The sequence below is a fragment of the Leptosomus discolor genome, chromosome 10, assembly GCF_034619465.1.
Source record: "Leptosomus discolor isolate bLepDis1 chromosome 10, bLepDis1.hap2, whole genome shotgun sequence".
Taxonomy (NCBI): Eukaryota; Metazoa; Chordata; class Aves; order Leptosomiformes; family Leptosomidae; genus Leptosomus; species Leptosomus discolor.
This window is the reverse complement of record NC_141400.1, coordinates 221,118-236,379: the sequence shown is the minus strand read 5'-3', so window position 1 is coordinate 236,379 and position 15,262 is coordinate 221,118. Positions and strand designations below refer to the sequence as shown.

Sequence of the window (15,262 nt, the reverse complement as noted above, 5' to 3'; positions counted from 1 at the left end):
GCGGAGCAGCGAGAGCAGCAGAGTGACGGCGCGCTCAGCCTATGGCGGCCCGCGCTCGGGGCGGGAGGGAGGGAAGGGAGGGGGCGGGCCGTTCGTCTCGATAGGCAGCCCCCGGCCCCAATAGCCGCTCGGGACAGGCGGGCGTGTGGCGATCTCTCGCGCTGACGGAGACCTTCAGAGGGGTTCGAAGGGGAGGGGGGCCCAGGGCACTGCAGGAGCCAATCGGGCGGCGCCAGACGCCGTGCGCTGTGAGCGATGTGCCTTCTGGTCAATCGGAGTCCGCGAATCCCGGATTAGCTTTGATGGACATCCCGCTCGCCCCATCGGCTCCGTCAGTTCTGGCAAGGCACATGACTGATGTTCCAAGCGACCAATCAGCTCCCGGGAAGTTCAGGAAGCGAGGCCCGGGGAACGGGGCGGGGCAGCGGGTTCCAACCGCCTCGGCGTGCGCTCTCAGGGCAGCATGCTGGGGGGCGCGTGACGCGTCTCGGAGTGGCGGGCGCCGCGCCCTATAGCGCGCCGCCTTTGGCCGAGCGCACCCAATGGGCGCGGGCGGAGCGGCGGGTGGGCGGCGCGGCGCCCGCGGCCGGGTAGGGTGTGAGAAGTTAGTGGCGCTGCTGCGGTGCCGTGAGGGGACGGAGACGGCTGGGCTCTGCGAGCTGCGGCGGCCCCGGATCAGCGCGATGCTCACGGACGGCACCGCCGCCCCCGTCGGCGACGAGGAGATCGACTCGGTCGCTCCCCGCCCGCCGCCCGCCGCCGAGCCGCCCGCCGCGGCCGGGCCCTCCCCGCTGGGCTTGCGGGCCGTGCGCCTCTTCGGGGAGGCTGGGCCCGGCGGGCCGGGAGGCCCGGGCGCGCCCGCGGCCGGCGAGGCCGCCCTCGACTTCAAGCTGGCGGCCGCCGTGCTGCGGAGCGGGGGCGGCGGCGGCTCCGGCAGCGACGAGGACGAGGTGTCCGAGGTGAGCGATCCCGCCGGCGGGCCCGGCCCTCCCCTCCCCTCCGCCGCTTCCTGACAGGCCCGGCCGGCGGCCGGGGCCGGCGCCCGCCTTCCCACTCGCCGCGCCGGGCCCGCCGCCGCCAGCCGGGTGCTCGGGGCCGCCCCGACCGGGCGCGGGGGTCGCGGGCCGCACCACACCCCCCTTCCCCGCCCCCCCGCCCTCGCGCCGGCCCGGGCCTCCCCGCCGCCATGGGCGTGAGCCGCCGCACCGGAGCCGCCGGGGCGGGGTCCCGGCGGCCCCGCACGGGCAGGGCGACCCGGGGGCTGAGGCTGAGGCCGTGGAGGAGGGAGGAGGGTCTCGGCATCGTCGCGCCTCCCGGCGGCCCCGGGGAAAGGGAGCTGGGCGCCCCGCCTGCACCCTCCCGGGGCGGCCGGGCCCTCCGCTTGCCGCTGCCTCTCTGCGTGCGGAGGGTGGGGGAAAGATGTCTCCCGTGCTGCTGCCGCCTGACCTCTAGGAGTGGTTTCCACTTTGAACCAGGTTTGGAGGGGGAGGTGAGATCCTCCACCCAGCGGAGAACAAAGTAAAGCCTTCGGTTCCTGCTGTTGCTGCCGTGGGTTCGGAGGAAGGATATGGCATTCTCAGGCTATGTTAAATTCCTGACATTATATATATACATACATATATATATATATATACCCACGCTTTTATGCAATAGAAATGTTTCTTACTTAACAAAATGGAAGAGGGTAATGGAGGTGTCTTCCTTTGATCTTCCAAACCTGCCGAGGATTTTAAGGGAAGGGTGTGGGGAAGGGACCGGAGCCTTATCCCAACCCAAATGGACCATCGTTTGGCCTGTAAACTTCCATCTAATACTGCTTTATGTAGCCTAAGGAGAGAAGATAAATGAAGGCTTTTATCCATTGCTGCTGCCCACTCATCCCTCACCAAATGGTGAATCTTATTTCCTTAGTTTCCTCTTTTAGAAAGGAGACTTAAGATCACAACCGCCATTGTAGCCCTTGTGTAGTCTTAGTGGAAAACAGGAGAAGGTGGCTGGCACTTGCAAGCTTGTGGTGGTTCCAGTGTTTTGTTCTTCTGTGTGCTCCTGCAGGAGGAAGAAGATGGTAGCCAAGGCAATACATACTATTTTTTCTTTGGGGCCAGGAGTGGGTACTTTGGTATGTGTCCACATTTTTTCTGAAGAAATGGAAGGAGAGGAGCCTGCATTCATCCTTCTCTGTCTAAATTTTTTGCCTTCCATTGATGCTTCTCTTTTGTCCAGCCCTCCTGAAACCAGAATTGACAGGTCTTATTTGAATAAAAATGTGATTAAACTGATGCAGACCCACATTTGCACTTTGCTCGTGACCACCTAAGTTAAAAATTGTGTTAACAGCAGGACGTTTGACTAAACTGAAAATCTAATGATGAGGCAGATGAGCGCTTGCATGTGAATGTGCCTTGCGTGATTGGTGTCCTGAACATATGATGATACAGGATTACCTGTTCAAGTACAGGCCTGTTTTGGGAAGCTGGAAGACCTACTGTAGATAGAGTAGGACACAAGTCACTTAGGAGTTTCCACTCTCTAGGATATCTTTTATATCACATTTTAATGTATCTTTGAAGATACAAAGCAATAGTTACAGAATCTGGAAAATGATGGGAAATGGGCTGTATCAGTGTTTGTGGCTCTTTACAAGATGAGCAGAGTTCTGCTGGGAAAGCTTAGCCCTTTTATGCCTGCCCCATTATTTAAAGGATGTGAAGACTGAACAGCTAAGGTGTTTACTAAGCACTCTTATTGGTCTTTTGACTAATAGGAAGTATTAAGACGAACACCCTATTATAAATGATGCGTCTGGGAGGTTGGCATTGAGGTAAAAAAAAAAAGGTTCCCAAACAGCTGTTTAAAGTAAAATTACTCATTTGAAAAATCTAGGAAAAGCTCTTGTATTTAAAACATATAATAACAAAAAAATTTGGAATCAAAACACTTGCAGTTTTTCAGAACATACGTAGAGGAGTTGGGCTAATCTCAAAGCTGAAATTGCCTGGGGAGCTCTTCTGTCTTGTGTTCCTGGTTGTGGAGAGTAACTTGGGGAAGAAGCATGGGTGGGAAGGATGTGCCGCACATCTGTGCTGCCTTGCTTGGCTACGGAGTGTGACTGGGAGGATCAGGAGTGAATTTTTTTTTTTTCTCAATATATGAGAACTGAAGAAGCACCTGTTGTCAGTGTTGTTTTTTGTTGATTTTTCTTTTGAACAAAGAAAAGGCAATTAAACTCGTGGGATGGAACGTTGCAATTCTTGAGCAGCACTGCTTTGAAAACCCAGTGACTGTTTGGACTGTGGTCTTGTGCCGTGAGTCACTGATTTGGGTGTATGCCTTTAGCTATTACCAGTGAGTGGAATTAGTGAGAACGAGAAGGGAGAATTGAAGTAAATAAAAGTGAGCATTTGCCATGCTGCCTTGATCTGTACTCTTTTTTTTCTACTTTTGAAGTGATAAAAATAATGGTGCAATATTCTGTAGGCTCTGCTGTGTGTATGCAGTGGTATTTAGGTTTTGTATCCTCGTATTAGTATGAGTTTAATATGCTAAAATAATTGGATTAGTCAAAATGGCAAATAAGGTAGAAAAGAAAGTCATGAGGGAAGTGCAGGACAAAGAGTGTAATGAAACATTTATCTAGAGAATGAAAAGAGCAATATAGTTTAGCTTAACTTTTAAAAAAATATATTGCATTTCTTACATCATATCTTCAAGTGCTCTGCAGTGGGAGTATTGTCCCCATTTTACAGGGGAAGACAGTGAAGAGAGTGTGCTGCGTTTATTCTGCCTTGCAGAACTGGGAAAAAACCCAAAGCTTTCTGGTTTCCCAGCTCAGTGCCTGCTTATGGTAGTTGCCAGGCGGCTGGTTGAGAAACCAGGGACTGCAGTGGGTCTTGTGTGAATGAGTTGTCAGGTCTGCAAGGTGAAATTTAAATGCAGCTGTATAGAATATTTTCTAGAATTACCAGTTAAAATTATCACATGCAAATAGAAACAATTGCAAGCTGAAGCACGCCTTTGGGCATGGAAGGAGGAGGCCAGGAGGCTTTGTGCTATTTCTGTGTGAAATGGAGGGGAAGTCATCGTTCTCCTGGGCCTTAGGAGAAACATTCACCACTGGTTGCAGTCTGAGAGATTAGGTGGTTTTGACCTCTGTGTAAATTGTTGCTTGGTTGTCTTCTAAGCTTGATCAGGGTTTGAGCACAGCCTGCGAATTGTTTAGAATGAGATTTTGGTGTAATTTTAAGTATATTACTACCGCTCCTTGTCAATTTTACTTGCCCTTAAAGTGGCATGAGTGTTAAACAGCCTCCTCCATGCTAGTTGTGAAGCCTGTAGGTCAAGGTGAAGGTGTGCTGGCAGGCAGTGATTGATAGTGCACGTATGTGAAGTCCGTAGGGGCCTTGGTGGCTGAGGGCTTCTGGCCACAGGGCACACAGGTTCTTACCAAAAACTGTCCTGGCGGAAAACCGGGCTGTGGGAGTGGAGCCTTGGAGCAATTGATGAATATGTCAGCGTTAGTGCGGTTTGCTGCTCTGCTGTACGTTGAGCTGCAGAAGCCAGCTGTGCCGACAGAAGTGCCGGAGGATCTTGGAGCTCGGCTCAGTAAGTGGCTTTTGGCGGGGAGCGTGTAACATAGCAAGTCTGGTCTTCGATGATCCCTGGGTTTGGAGGCCTTCGGTGGCCACTGGGGCTCACCAAGCCCTTGGCTGTGGAGTCAACTCTGCTCTCGGCTTCCCTCTCCAGCGCGGGCTGCCTGCCTCTCCAGCTTGCCTTACTTAAGCCTGTACCTATTGCATAAGCCTCTGGGGATATTTACATAAAGCATAATTAAAAATCAGACATAACCTACCTCCTACCATGAGTAGAATTAATAGTCGAATGGCATGCATTCCAGATCAGTACTTGGAGATTTTTTTCTGGGGCTTAATCTTTTTTTATTCTTCTCCCTGCCCCCTCCCCAATCTGAGGTCTCTTAATTTTTAAACTGGGTTTTGAATTCGGAGTAAATACTTAGGTAGTTTGTTTTAAATTGTTAGTGCAGCCTTATTAAAGTCATTGTTACACTTGTGAACCTTCTTAACATGGCACTGCTTCTTAAAAGGTACACACAATATATCTTTGACTTCTGGGGTTAATTTAGTGCTTATACATTTTAGTTTCCTGTATTATATTTGAAATAATGTAAATAGCGTTTTTTTAACCATAAGGAATAGAAATTCAAAAAGCTGATGCAAATTCAGGTAGATAATGTTAGACAGAAAAGCATTTTCTCTGGAAAAAAAATTCGGTTTAGCAGTTGATGTTTTTCTTATTTTGACTAGCTCTTCCAAAGTTGAGGAAGTAAGAAGTGGAATAAAATGTAAAATTTTCTTGAAGAATTATTCACTGAGTAGAAAACATTGAGGCATAATGGGTTCAGGTTTCCAAAAGCATTGAGATGATGCGTAAGGATGCAGAGAGCTGCCTAGTAGGGTGCCCATTCATTCCCAGCCTGATTGGCACTTAATTCTTGGCAAAATCTTGGAAGGTATCTCTGTAACATTGGAAGCCTGGTCTGTGGTAGCCAGAGACAATCTGTCTGGTTATGGTTAATACTTGGTATTCAACAACACTTTAAAATGAACTGATTTCTAAAGTTTCTTGCAGAACTCCAGTTTCCCTTCAGTGCAGTTTGACCCACTTGAGTACATGACCTAAAATAAATGTCAGCAACCGTTTTCTAATGATAGGTGTAGAAAGTAAAGATGTGAAATACTACTGTGTAATTATATAAATATGCAGTGCAACCCCTTGGTAAGGCGAGATTTACCAAATTTAGCAGAACATCTATATTTAGTTACGAATTTGTACATAGGTTTCACCAGTCAGCAGGGGGGAAGGGTTCATTTGAGCATTAACGCAAGGCAGGACTGCAGCTGGTGAATCATGGGTCTTTGTGTTCTGGTTTAAATTGGGGTTACCCAGCTGCTCTCCTGTGGGCTTGGTATTGGGATGCTCTCCTCTCTCCCCTCCTTGTCTCAGAGGATCCTGAAATACAGCTGGATGATGCCGTTGCAGCATTGTCCTGTGCTTAGAGCTCAGACCATCCCTGTGACAGTCACTTAAAAGAACGGTAGGTGTGGAGGGAAGAGGACTATAAAGGTGTTCCCTTTTCTGGGCACACATGTGGCCTGGCCTTTAAAACTGAGAGCAGCGACGTTCCTGAGTTGTCATGCTTGTTGAAGGAGCTCAAAACTGGGGTTTAGACCGTGCAGGTGAGGAGGCTGCATGGTCTTAGTAGGTCATGTTGAGTTCTTGTAACATACATGAAGATTCCTTAGAAGCATTAAGCTGTTGTTTTTTTTGGGGGGGGGGGGGGGATAAAAATGATTCTTGGATTTAAAACAGGGGCAACTCTGGCTTATATGGAAAAAGGATCCTTTCTTAGATTTGTTTCCCACTTGAAACTTCATGAAGCAAGAAAAATAACTTCTACATCCTGTTTAGGGACTGTTTGCAGGACTTGGTGTTGGAGGTAGGCTCTGAAGCCTCAGTCTTCAGTAGGGTGCTGTGATTTTCCTTCTGCGGATACTTTCTTTCCCAACAGCAGCGCATGTGCCATGCAAATGCCACCTGAAGTCCTCCTGTGAAGCTTAATCTCCCTAATGGGAATGTCCGTGTGAGGCATGGGATGCTGTAAGCAAAACCTCAGAAATCAGTGGTTTGTTCAAGTACTTTTGTAAATTTAGGAAGCTTTTGAAAAGTGCCTGGCCTCAGGGGTTATCTCAAAGAGAAACTTTCTCGTTGATACCTCATATGACCTTGGTCTTCTGTCAGAAACTGAAGATTAGTTCAACTTTTAAATGATACAAATACTGGATTCTGTAGCAATGTTGTTACTGCAGTCTGTTACAAAACCTCTGAATAAGAGGAAGAAAATGAGTACAGGTGAATTAATATTTGGATTTAAGGGTTCATTTAGTCATGATGATATGCTTGTCTGAGCTGTAACCTTTGGGTATACCTCATTAATAGTCTCTGTATTTTTTTTTTCCCCCCTGACAACTAGCTCTCCCTTTTTGTTGTGAAGGTGCAGAGGTTTCATTTTGCATAATTCTGGAGGAATGCTGAGCAAGTGAAACTTAGGGAAAGGCGTCCTATTGAGGATAAAGTCTTCTGTTTACTCTTGCAACTCATTGCTTAAGAATATTTTCTTAGGTAACATTGATTATTTGAAAGTTTTACAAAATACTAGAAAAATGTCTCAATTTTTACAGTCTTGTGCATCTTCAGGTCAAATGCATATAGAAAATAGTTATTACCGTAAAACATAAATAAAAGAATTGGTCCTGTGCTGGATCCTGTTACATCTTAATTGCTTTTCTTGGGATGAGACCACGTAGTCATTTTTGCCTTTTGCTCTTGAGAGGGAGTTGTGCAGATTTTTTTCAAACTTCTTTTCATCTTTAGCTCTTCCAGAGCATCCCAGAATCTGAAGGAAAAGTGTCCTAGATGGAGAGGGGTTACTCATGGTTGAGTTACTGTGTTGTGATGTAGGAATGCTGGTGGTAAGTGAGAAGGAACGTGTGTGGCTGGCTCTTCTGACCAGGGGAGGTTTTGAAAGTTACCTAACTCTATAGCCATCCTGCAGGAAAAATTATTCCCTATTTGTCAAGAAAAAAACCGGATGTTCCACTGGCTGATGAACAGTGGGCCAACTGAAAAGCACCTCTCTGGTTGTTTCATGGGCATTAAGTTTAAGCTGGGTCCATAAGTTATTCTTATTTGCCTTTAGTAAAACACAGAGATTACTAATTAACTAGGATTTTCCTCTAAGAATATCCATAACCCTGTTGAAATCTTCCTCCAAAATCACGAATAAAACTAATGGTGTTACGTGGCAGGTAGGTAGTAAATCAGTCATATTTCAACACAAGGGAAGAGAGGAGAACAGCGTTGAGGGCTGAATGGTCTACGTCTGAGCCGTGTTCCTCGGTCATGGTAGCTTCAGTGCCTTGCCTGTTCGGAGCATGTGTCCACGCACAGCATGACAAGGTCGCCAGGGAAAAAGGGAGTCTGTGAAGTGGATGCTTAACGTTTAGGATTCGTTAGGGTAAAACCTTCATATAAATGTACATCTCTTCATTGTTTTTCTGGAGTAGTTACACTTTAAAGCCCTTTTACTGCTATATCTTGAGTTTTTAGTGGATCATTTTCTAGATAGGGATCTCTGCTGCGGTGTTCATTATGATAGTTGCTTTTAAATGGCTGATGGATCAGTAGTTACACTATGGTTTCTGCTGGTTTTGCAGTAGTAGAGCATGCACAGACCTGTTTATACAGACCTTGAAAAAATAGCCAGCGCTAGCTTCAGCTCTGAGAAGAGCAGAAAGCCTGGTATGATTTTCAGTTTGGTATGGGCCTCTAGAGAACTTGGAAGTTAACTAGTCAGTTTAAATGTTAAGCCTCTTCTCTGTCTGAAACTTACAGGCTGGCTTGGGAGCAGATTATTGAATTACTGGACTGGGCTACATTCATTGGATCCACTTGTGTGATTTTTTTTTTTTTAAGTGCTGTGTCCCTTTGGATTGACAAGAGATCTTAAAAGGTTGTTCCCAAGAAGGTGGCTTAGAATACTTGTCATCTTGGATGGGTGTGAGCTTTTACATCATCAAACTCATTTGTTTTGAAGTTTCTTTCACTTTGTTTTAATGTCTGGGATTTGGTGCTTGAACAAGGATCCCTCCCTGAAAGCCCTGGATAAATTGATGCAGCAATCCTGATTTATATTCTAATAAATCAGAATACTGAGTTACACCTTCTATTTCTTGGTTTGAGGTGAGCAAAGAAGAAGGGCTATTTCTGCAGGATTATTAAGGTATTAAAAACAGCGGGCAGGAGGGTCTCTTAAAACACGTGGAGAAGATGGAGCACTGAAAATATGATTTAGAGTAGAGTGGCATAGAATATGTGAAAATAAGGAGTGCTTAGTGTAAGTGATGCTTATTTTAGTAAGGTTTACTGATCTCTATTCAATGGTTTTCTTCAGTATGAAGACTGTACATGTGAAGAACAAGCACTTGATTTACTGGGATTCATGTGAATTTTGGATATACTTCAGTTGTCTGTTCCAGTTCTGTAAATGGCAGCTGTTTGCTGCAAAAGATTCTGCTGTATATCAGGAAAACTTAGTCATAATTATTTTTGTTTATCAGACATTGAATATGTGATGGCTGCAGGCTGGTTTTAACAGTTTGTTTGGATTTTTTTTTTTTTTTCACAGCAGCGGCTGAAGTGAGTAATGCTTTCTTTTCTGCTCTGCAGAGAAACTTTTTAATGTTGCTGGCCTCTTTGCCAAGAGGACTCAACCTGTGTGTTTTGTGGCTCAGTATTTTTGAGAGTTAACTGGGGGTTCAGTTGGGGTGGAACAGTGTTTTAATAAAAATGAATTGGAAATTTCTTGATTGTGGAAGAACCATAAATCAGACAGCTCTGTCCAGAGGTGTGTGGTGAGGTGTAGTTTGTAGTACTCAAAACTACTTTAATTGGCATAAGGATATCCAATGTCAGTTGGTTGCGTGAGAGAGAGAAGAGGTTAAATTTGTGTGAACCATTTGACAGACGCTTGCTCATGAATGCCTGCTTATGCGTTTAGTATTTGTGCAAGAAAACTGAAAACGCAGGATCAACAGTCTGGCATGGAAGAGTAGTCCCATAAAACATTAATTCTGATTTATTGTTTTATCTGCAGGTTTCAAATACTAGCCATAATTTCGAGAATTGGCTAGTGACTTGGGGTGCCAGGCTTGAGATCCTTTGATGGGACCACCCGAACGTCAGGCCTCTGTCATTGCTGGTTGTGTCGCCCATCGGTCTAGTCGGCTTAAGATAACGCTGAGATCGGTTTGGGGGTGTGCTAACCCACCAGGAGCTCACGACACCATTTTGTACACGGATGTCGGACTTCTGGGCCCCACTGTGTGAGAGGCACTTTATGCGTCTCCAGTGATGAAACGTAAAGTTGTGTCTGTCTCTGTTTACCTTGTATCTGTAGCAGCATTTGCAAAATGAACCCACGTTTTGAAATTAACTTATCACAGCCCAGGTTCTATAGCTGCTTGTTTCGTTATCTGATAATTGACCAATATGTATTGGAATAAAGGCTGTCCTTTCGATAATCCTGCCTCAAGTTAGTCAACTTCCTATTGTAATTGGGGCTAAAGAGATTTGCACCCCTCCTCCTGGCCTTCCCCCACCCTGCCTCCAATCGAATTTACTGCCTACAAAGCTGTTGCTGTAGACTGCTCAGCTAAGGCGGCATGCAGGTACCAACAGCTCCGCTTGGATGTGGGGGACAGTTGGGTTTGTGGCCTTGCCGGGAGCTGAGCTGATCTAATGGCTTGCTATTCCCAGAAGAATCATGTTCCAGCTTATCAGACGCCTTTGCAAGTCCATGAAATTCAGTGAAGTGGTAGAAAATTATTTGCTCCCCACCCCTCCCCTGAGTTTTCTCCCTTTTTGATGGATTAAATCAATCCATGAAAGTTTCTAATAGCTGCCTGACTTGTCACAAGATGAGCAGTGACTGGCAATGATGCTGCAGATACTTTATGTGTTCTCTGTTGAGGCGGTGATGTCCCCAGGCACGCTGTAACTCCTCTCCGTTGTCAGGGTATTTTGTAATCATAAGATCCGTAGGGCCAGCATTGGCAGATGATCCTTGTCGATTCACAGATCTTAGTGGCTTCTGTCTTCTTGGGTTGAAACTTTTTTTTTTAGCTGAAGAAACTCTTCAGAAATTACAGTTCAATCCTAACGGAGTGGTATGGTCTTGTGGCAGTAGTTGTGTCTGATTTGTCATTTACATTGATTATATGTTGTTCCTATGTACTGACCCTGAAGTACTTCTCTGAAATGTTTCTTTTCCTTGTCTAGCTTTGAGGTGCCAAGTAAGGGCAGTGTTCTGAGTTCCCACTGAAAGGTTTTGTGAAAATAACCGCGTTCGTGTGTGGTTTTCCTCTTCCTTTTTGCAGCCTCTGGGAACTGAAATGGTAATGCCAGGAAGATTCCTTAAGTAGGTGCACAAGTGGTTGACTGGCTGGGGGGGGCGGGGGTCAGTGTTAAAAAGCATACCTGGAGGTAAACTAAAGCTGGTGTGAAGGGTCTGCACCTGGGATGCAGTAGTGCACTTGTCCCAGGTTGCTCCTGAGTGCTGTGTCAGTGACAAAGTCCTTCACTTTACCTTCTCCTTGGAATAACGATTTTCAATAGTTTTGAAGCTGACATTCTTTATATGTGGAATTTTAAGGGGTTTGATGTCAAATTTGAAACACAAACTCCTTTTCAGCCTTAACTTAGCGTTACGGTACCTGATGTCCTGTTGGTATTCCCCCGTACTTCTAGAGCAGGATCGCAAGGAGCAGTCGGCTGTTGGCATTCGGTGTAATAAAGGACACGACAACATAAACTGTCAGAGGTTGGGTTTACCAGATGAAACCACGATGTCTTCCTAGTGTGATCCTAATACAGCATTGCGCATCTTTTTAATTATGGAATGAAAATGGTTTGGATATGGGTGATGTATTTCAGCTTCATAGGCATGAGCTTTCAGCCTGATCCATGGGCTGTGTTAGCCTTAAGGAAGCCAAGGTCACTCTGCATATATTCAGATGTATTTAGACATATGTCCAAATGGATTTGTTACAGAAATAATTAGGAAGGGTTAGCTAACACAGAAGTCATTTAGTTGCATAATAAATAGAAGTTTAGGAGTCCCAGACAAGGGCTTGGGTCCTCATTATTTGTAGACGCTCCACAAACACAGAGCAAGGAGCATTGTTACCCCAGAAAAGTGTTCGTAGCTTGGGGTGTATCTGGAAAATGCAAGGTCAAGGAAATTATTTGATAGCAGCTTTCTCTTTCTTATCAACACCTTTTGTAAAGATAATCTTCCCAGAAGTACTAGTTTGGCACAAGTGGAAGGAGAAGGTAGGACGAGCTGTCTCTGCTGCAGCCCTGGCCTGCAGGAGGAGGAGAGAAAGGGGCTGGTCCAGCTACAACAGGAAGCTTTTCCGGGTCTGTAGCCTGTCAGTAACAGGCTCTCTGGGAAAAGTACTTCTTTTACAGTAGTGCAATGTAGGAAAGATCAATTTAGACTTAATATTAAAAATGTGTTTCTAACCCTGTATGCCATTGCCCATCTTGCAAGAACTGCTAGCGCTAGTCATGGTAGTGCTTGCAAAGCTGCCTTTGCATACCCCTGACCCGAGGTAAACTCGATCATGGTGTTAGTGTATAAATACTGATGTAGTTGAGTCCAAATAGCTGTGAATGTAGCTGCTCTGGAGGGAGGAACCGGTGGTGTAACTGGATCTGCGGAGCTGCGAGGCTGCTGCAGTCCTTGGCAGAACTTCAGGGAAGGTCCATCGTTCCCGTGGATGAGCGTGAAACGCAACGGCGTAGTGAAGTACGCTGATGTTCAGCGCCCCGTCCTCAGCTCCTGTGCTGCTAGCTGCTTGCTTGGGTTTTGATAGGGAGTTATTCCTAGTTGCAGTTGTTTTGGCAGTTGGAGTAATGTCTTGAATCCATGTGTTCCTAATGAGCCTTACCAAGTAAGATTCTTATTAACTGCCCAAAGCAGCTCGCAAAATAATCCAAAAATAGCACAGTGACTGGTTACTCTATCACTGTGCTGCAGATCTGAGTAGGATAGAGCAGAGTGCCTAAGTTTTGCCACATGAACTGTGTATTAAGTCTTCCAGGAATGCTAATGTGGAATCTGTTGGCTTTTTTGTTTACTCTGCATTTTTTTTTACAAAGTTTATTTTTTGCTTAAAATTTGTTTGATACATTTGGGGTAGTCTGTGGTGTGGGATTTGGTTTTTTTTTTTTTCAAATTTTTAAAAATTATTATTAATATGTGATCATTGCATTCACAAGAGATATCTGTTTGATTAGATAATTTCTTATTCTCTATTAATGATCAGGTATCCAACTGTTCGTCCTCTCTAGCCTTGTCTTAGTGTGTGAGAAACTGCACTGATTTACAGAAATGTCAGCACTTCAGACTTGAAAATGCATTGAAACTTGTTCTAGGAGACTGGCAATGGTACAGCTATTTTAACATTTTGCATATGAATTTTCAATATTTTCACACGTTAATTTGTATCGTGGGTATATTATTAAACTCTTACTATAAATCAAAGCAAAACCTAAAAATTGATGCTTGACATGTGCAGAAATAATGAAAGCAGCTGCCTTTTCTTGCTGTGATACAAAACTAAGATGAAAATACTGTATATGAAACAAGATTTTTGTGTGGGACTTTAAATGTGCGAAGTCTCTGGAAGTGCAGTTGCAAACCTAGAGAGGAGCTGAAAGGCAGAGTTGAAAAGAGTGGTGGAAAGAACAGACTGCACCAATACTACCCAGCTTGTACCCTACATAAAAGCTGTGTCTAATTTGTTTTAATAAGTAGTGTTTGCATAAGCTGTGTAAAAAAGACAGACTTTTTTAGAGGATCCTGTAAGCAAGATGTGCTTCCTGTTGCGGGGGGGGGGGGGGGGCAGCAGAGAGAGAAGTTCTTTGCCAGTTGATAGAGTATTTACGAATGGTGAATTGACACCGATTTATGTTCCAGAGGTGTACTGTTGCAGGTAGTGTCCTGTAAATACATACAAGTGAGCTTGAGGCAGCAGCAGTTGGGGAGAAAATGGTCAATATCTTTACCGAAGTGTGAAAAACTGAAGGTTTAAAACTTGCAGTGGGACGGCTTCTGGCAGGTTGATGCCAGGCTGCGGTGCGTAGCTTTGCCTGTGTGGTCAGGTGGTTCCGAGGCGGGAAGGTGAGGTTTGCCAGAAGCTGCTTGGAGCGCTTCTGCGGGGTTCTGTGTCCTGAGTGCAGTTGCTTCAGAGGTAGGGAATGGTTTTACCCCTTTTAGTACGTCTTCCAAAGGCAGGATTGCTGTTAAATTTAGTGGTGTAAATGAAAAAGAGGGGGGAAAAAAAGCAGCCCATTAACATGTAATAACATTTCTTGTGTGTAGTTCTCAGCTGTATGTAATGCATAGGCACACAGTGGGATTTTCTGCTGGTCACCAAGCCCCGCAAACACTGTTGCAGTAGGAATAATATTTTTGGCATACTGGTGAGACAAAGTGTCTTCTGTAGTCTTTGGGGAGAAAATTGAAAATCCCTGAAGTATGCCTGTAGATAATGGTGAATTTTTCCAGAAGTCAGTTTTGCACCAGAGCTTGTGCCAGCAGGGAGTCCTTAGGCTGGCCAGATGGATGTAACCTGGAACTTGAGTTCTGCAGCGGGAAATCTTACTGTAGGGATATGTTTTGGTGAGAGTTGTAAATAGCTCTTCTTTGTTTGTCGTAAAAATGTATTTCACTGGTTTAGGGCACGAATTTTCTGCTTGTTTAATGTTCAACTCTCTCTCGCAGTAACAGTGCTCTTAATTTAGGACCGTTGTCTGGACTAATCTAGACATCTTGCTGCTTTGAGCCGTAAATCACAGCCTGCGGTTCTTAGCTTTAGTGTTTGTGCCTTGGCACACGAGGTACGGTACCTGTAAGCTAGCCTGTATCATGCATATCCGCGGAGATGTGGCACTCATGTTCGGTGTTCTCTCTGATGCCCGTTGCATTCATGTTAGTACTGCATTTCATGGGCACCCATGGATGGGCTTGGAGAGAACATTTATGTATCAAAAAAGGGGAAGAAATCGACCAAGTTGCTCTGGACTAGCGGTGCTCTAGGTAGCTCTCCAGACTCCTGTTAATGTTTTTCACGCAATGAAGCACTTAATGAATTTGCAGGTGGCCTGACTTGATTTTTCTGAAGTATAAACCCTCCCTTTCTTAAAGTGTTGTGGGGTGTTTTGTGATAGGGCTGAATATGATGATTGTTTCCCCTGATCTTTCTCACACCAGCGGCAAGTATTAGATGAGAACAGAGAAAGGAGGATGAGAGTGGAGCATAAAGTGGGGAAGGGCAGCAATGGTTGTATAATGAGCATGTCTTGTTTCTACGGCATGTTTAAGGCACCGATAGTGTTGAACAGATAATGTCTAATTATGAAAATGTGTTTTATCTCAAAATATTACCAAAAATAGTGGAAAATATATCTGAACATGGGACAGATTCTGAAATGTAGTTTGGCTCTCGTTAAGGTATGAGTCAGGTATCCTCCTTGTTTACTCTGGCAAGCTGTCATAAAATACAGTGTGTTATGTTGAGCAATTCCATGAGCTTCTATTTAGAGATCATGTGGGCCACCG

General features: G+C 45.3%; 1 protein-coding gene across 2 annotated transcripts in view; it reads left to right on the top strand.

Annotated features, from left to right (window-relative positions):
• The first annotated feature begins 683 nt into the window (after positions 1–683).
• ANKHD1 (ankyrin repeat and KH domain containing 1) overlaps positions 684–15,262 on the top strand; it is a 121,968-nt gene continuing 107,389 nt past the window's right edge. For both annotated transcript variants that reach the window (XM_086471048.1, XM_086471049.1), the window contains exon 1: positions 684–959. In XM_086471048.1, coding sequence (XP_086327174.1) covers positions 684–959 — 276 coding nt within the window. The remainder of the gene's footprint in view (positions 960–15,262) is intronic.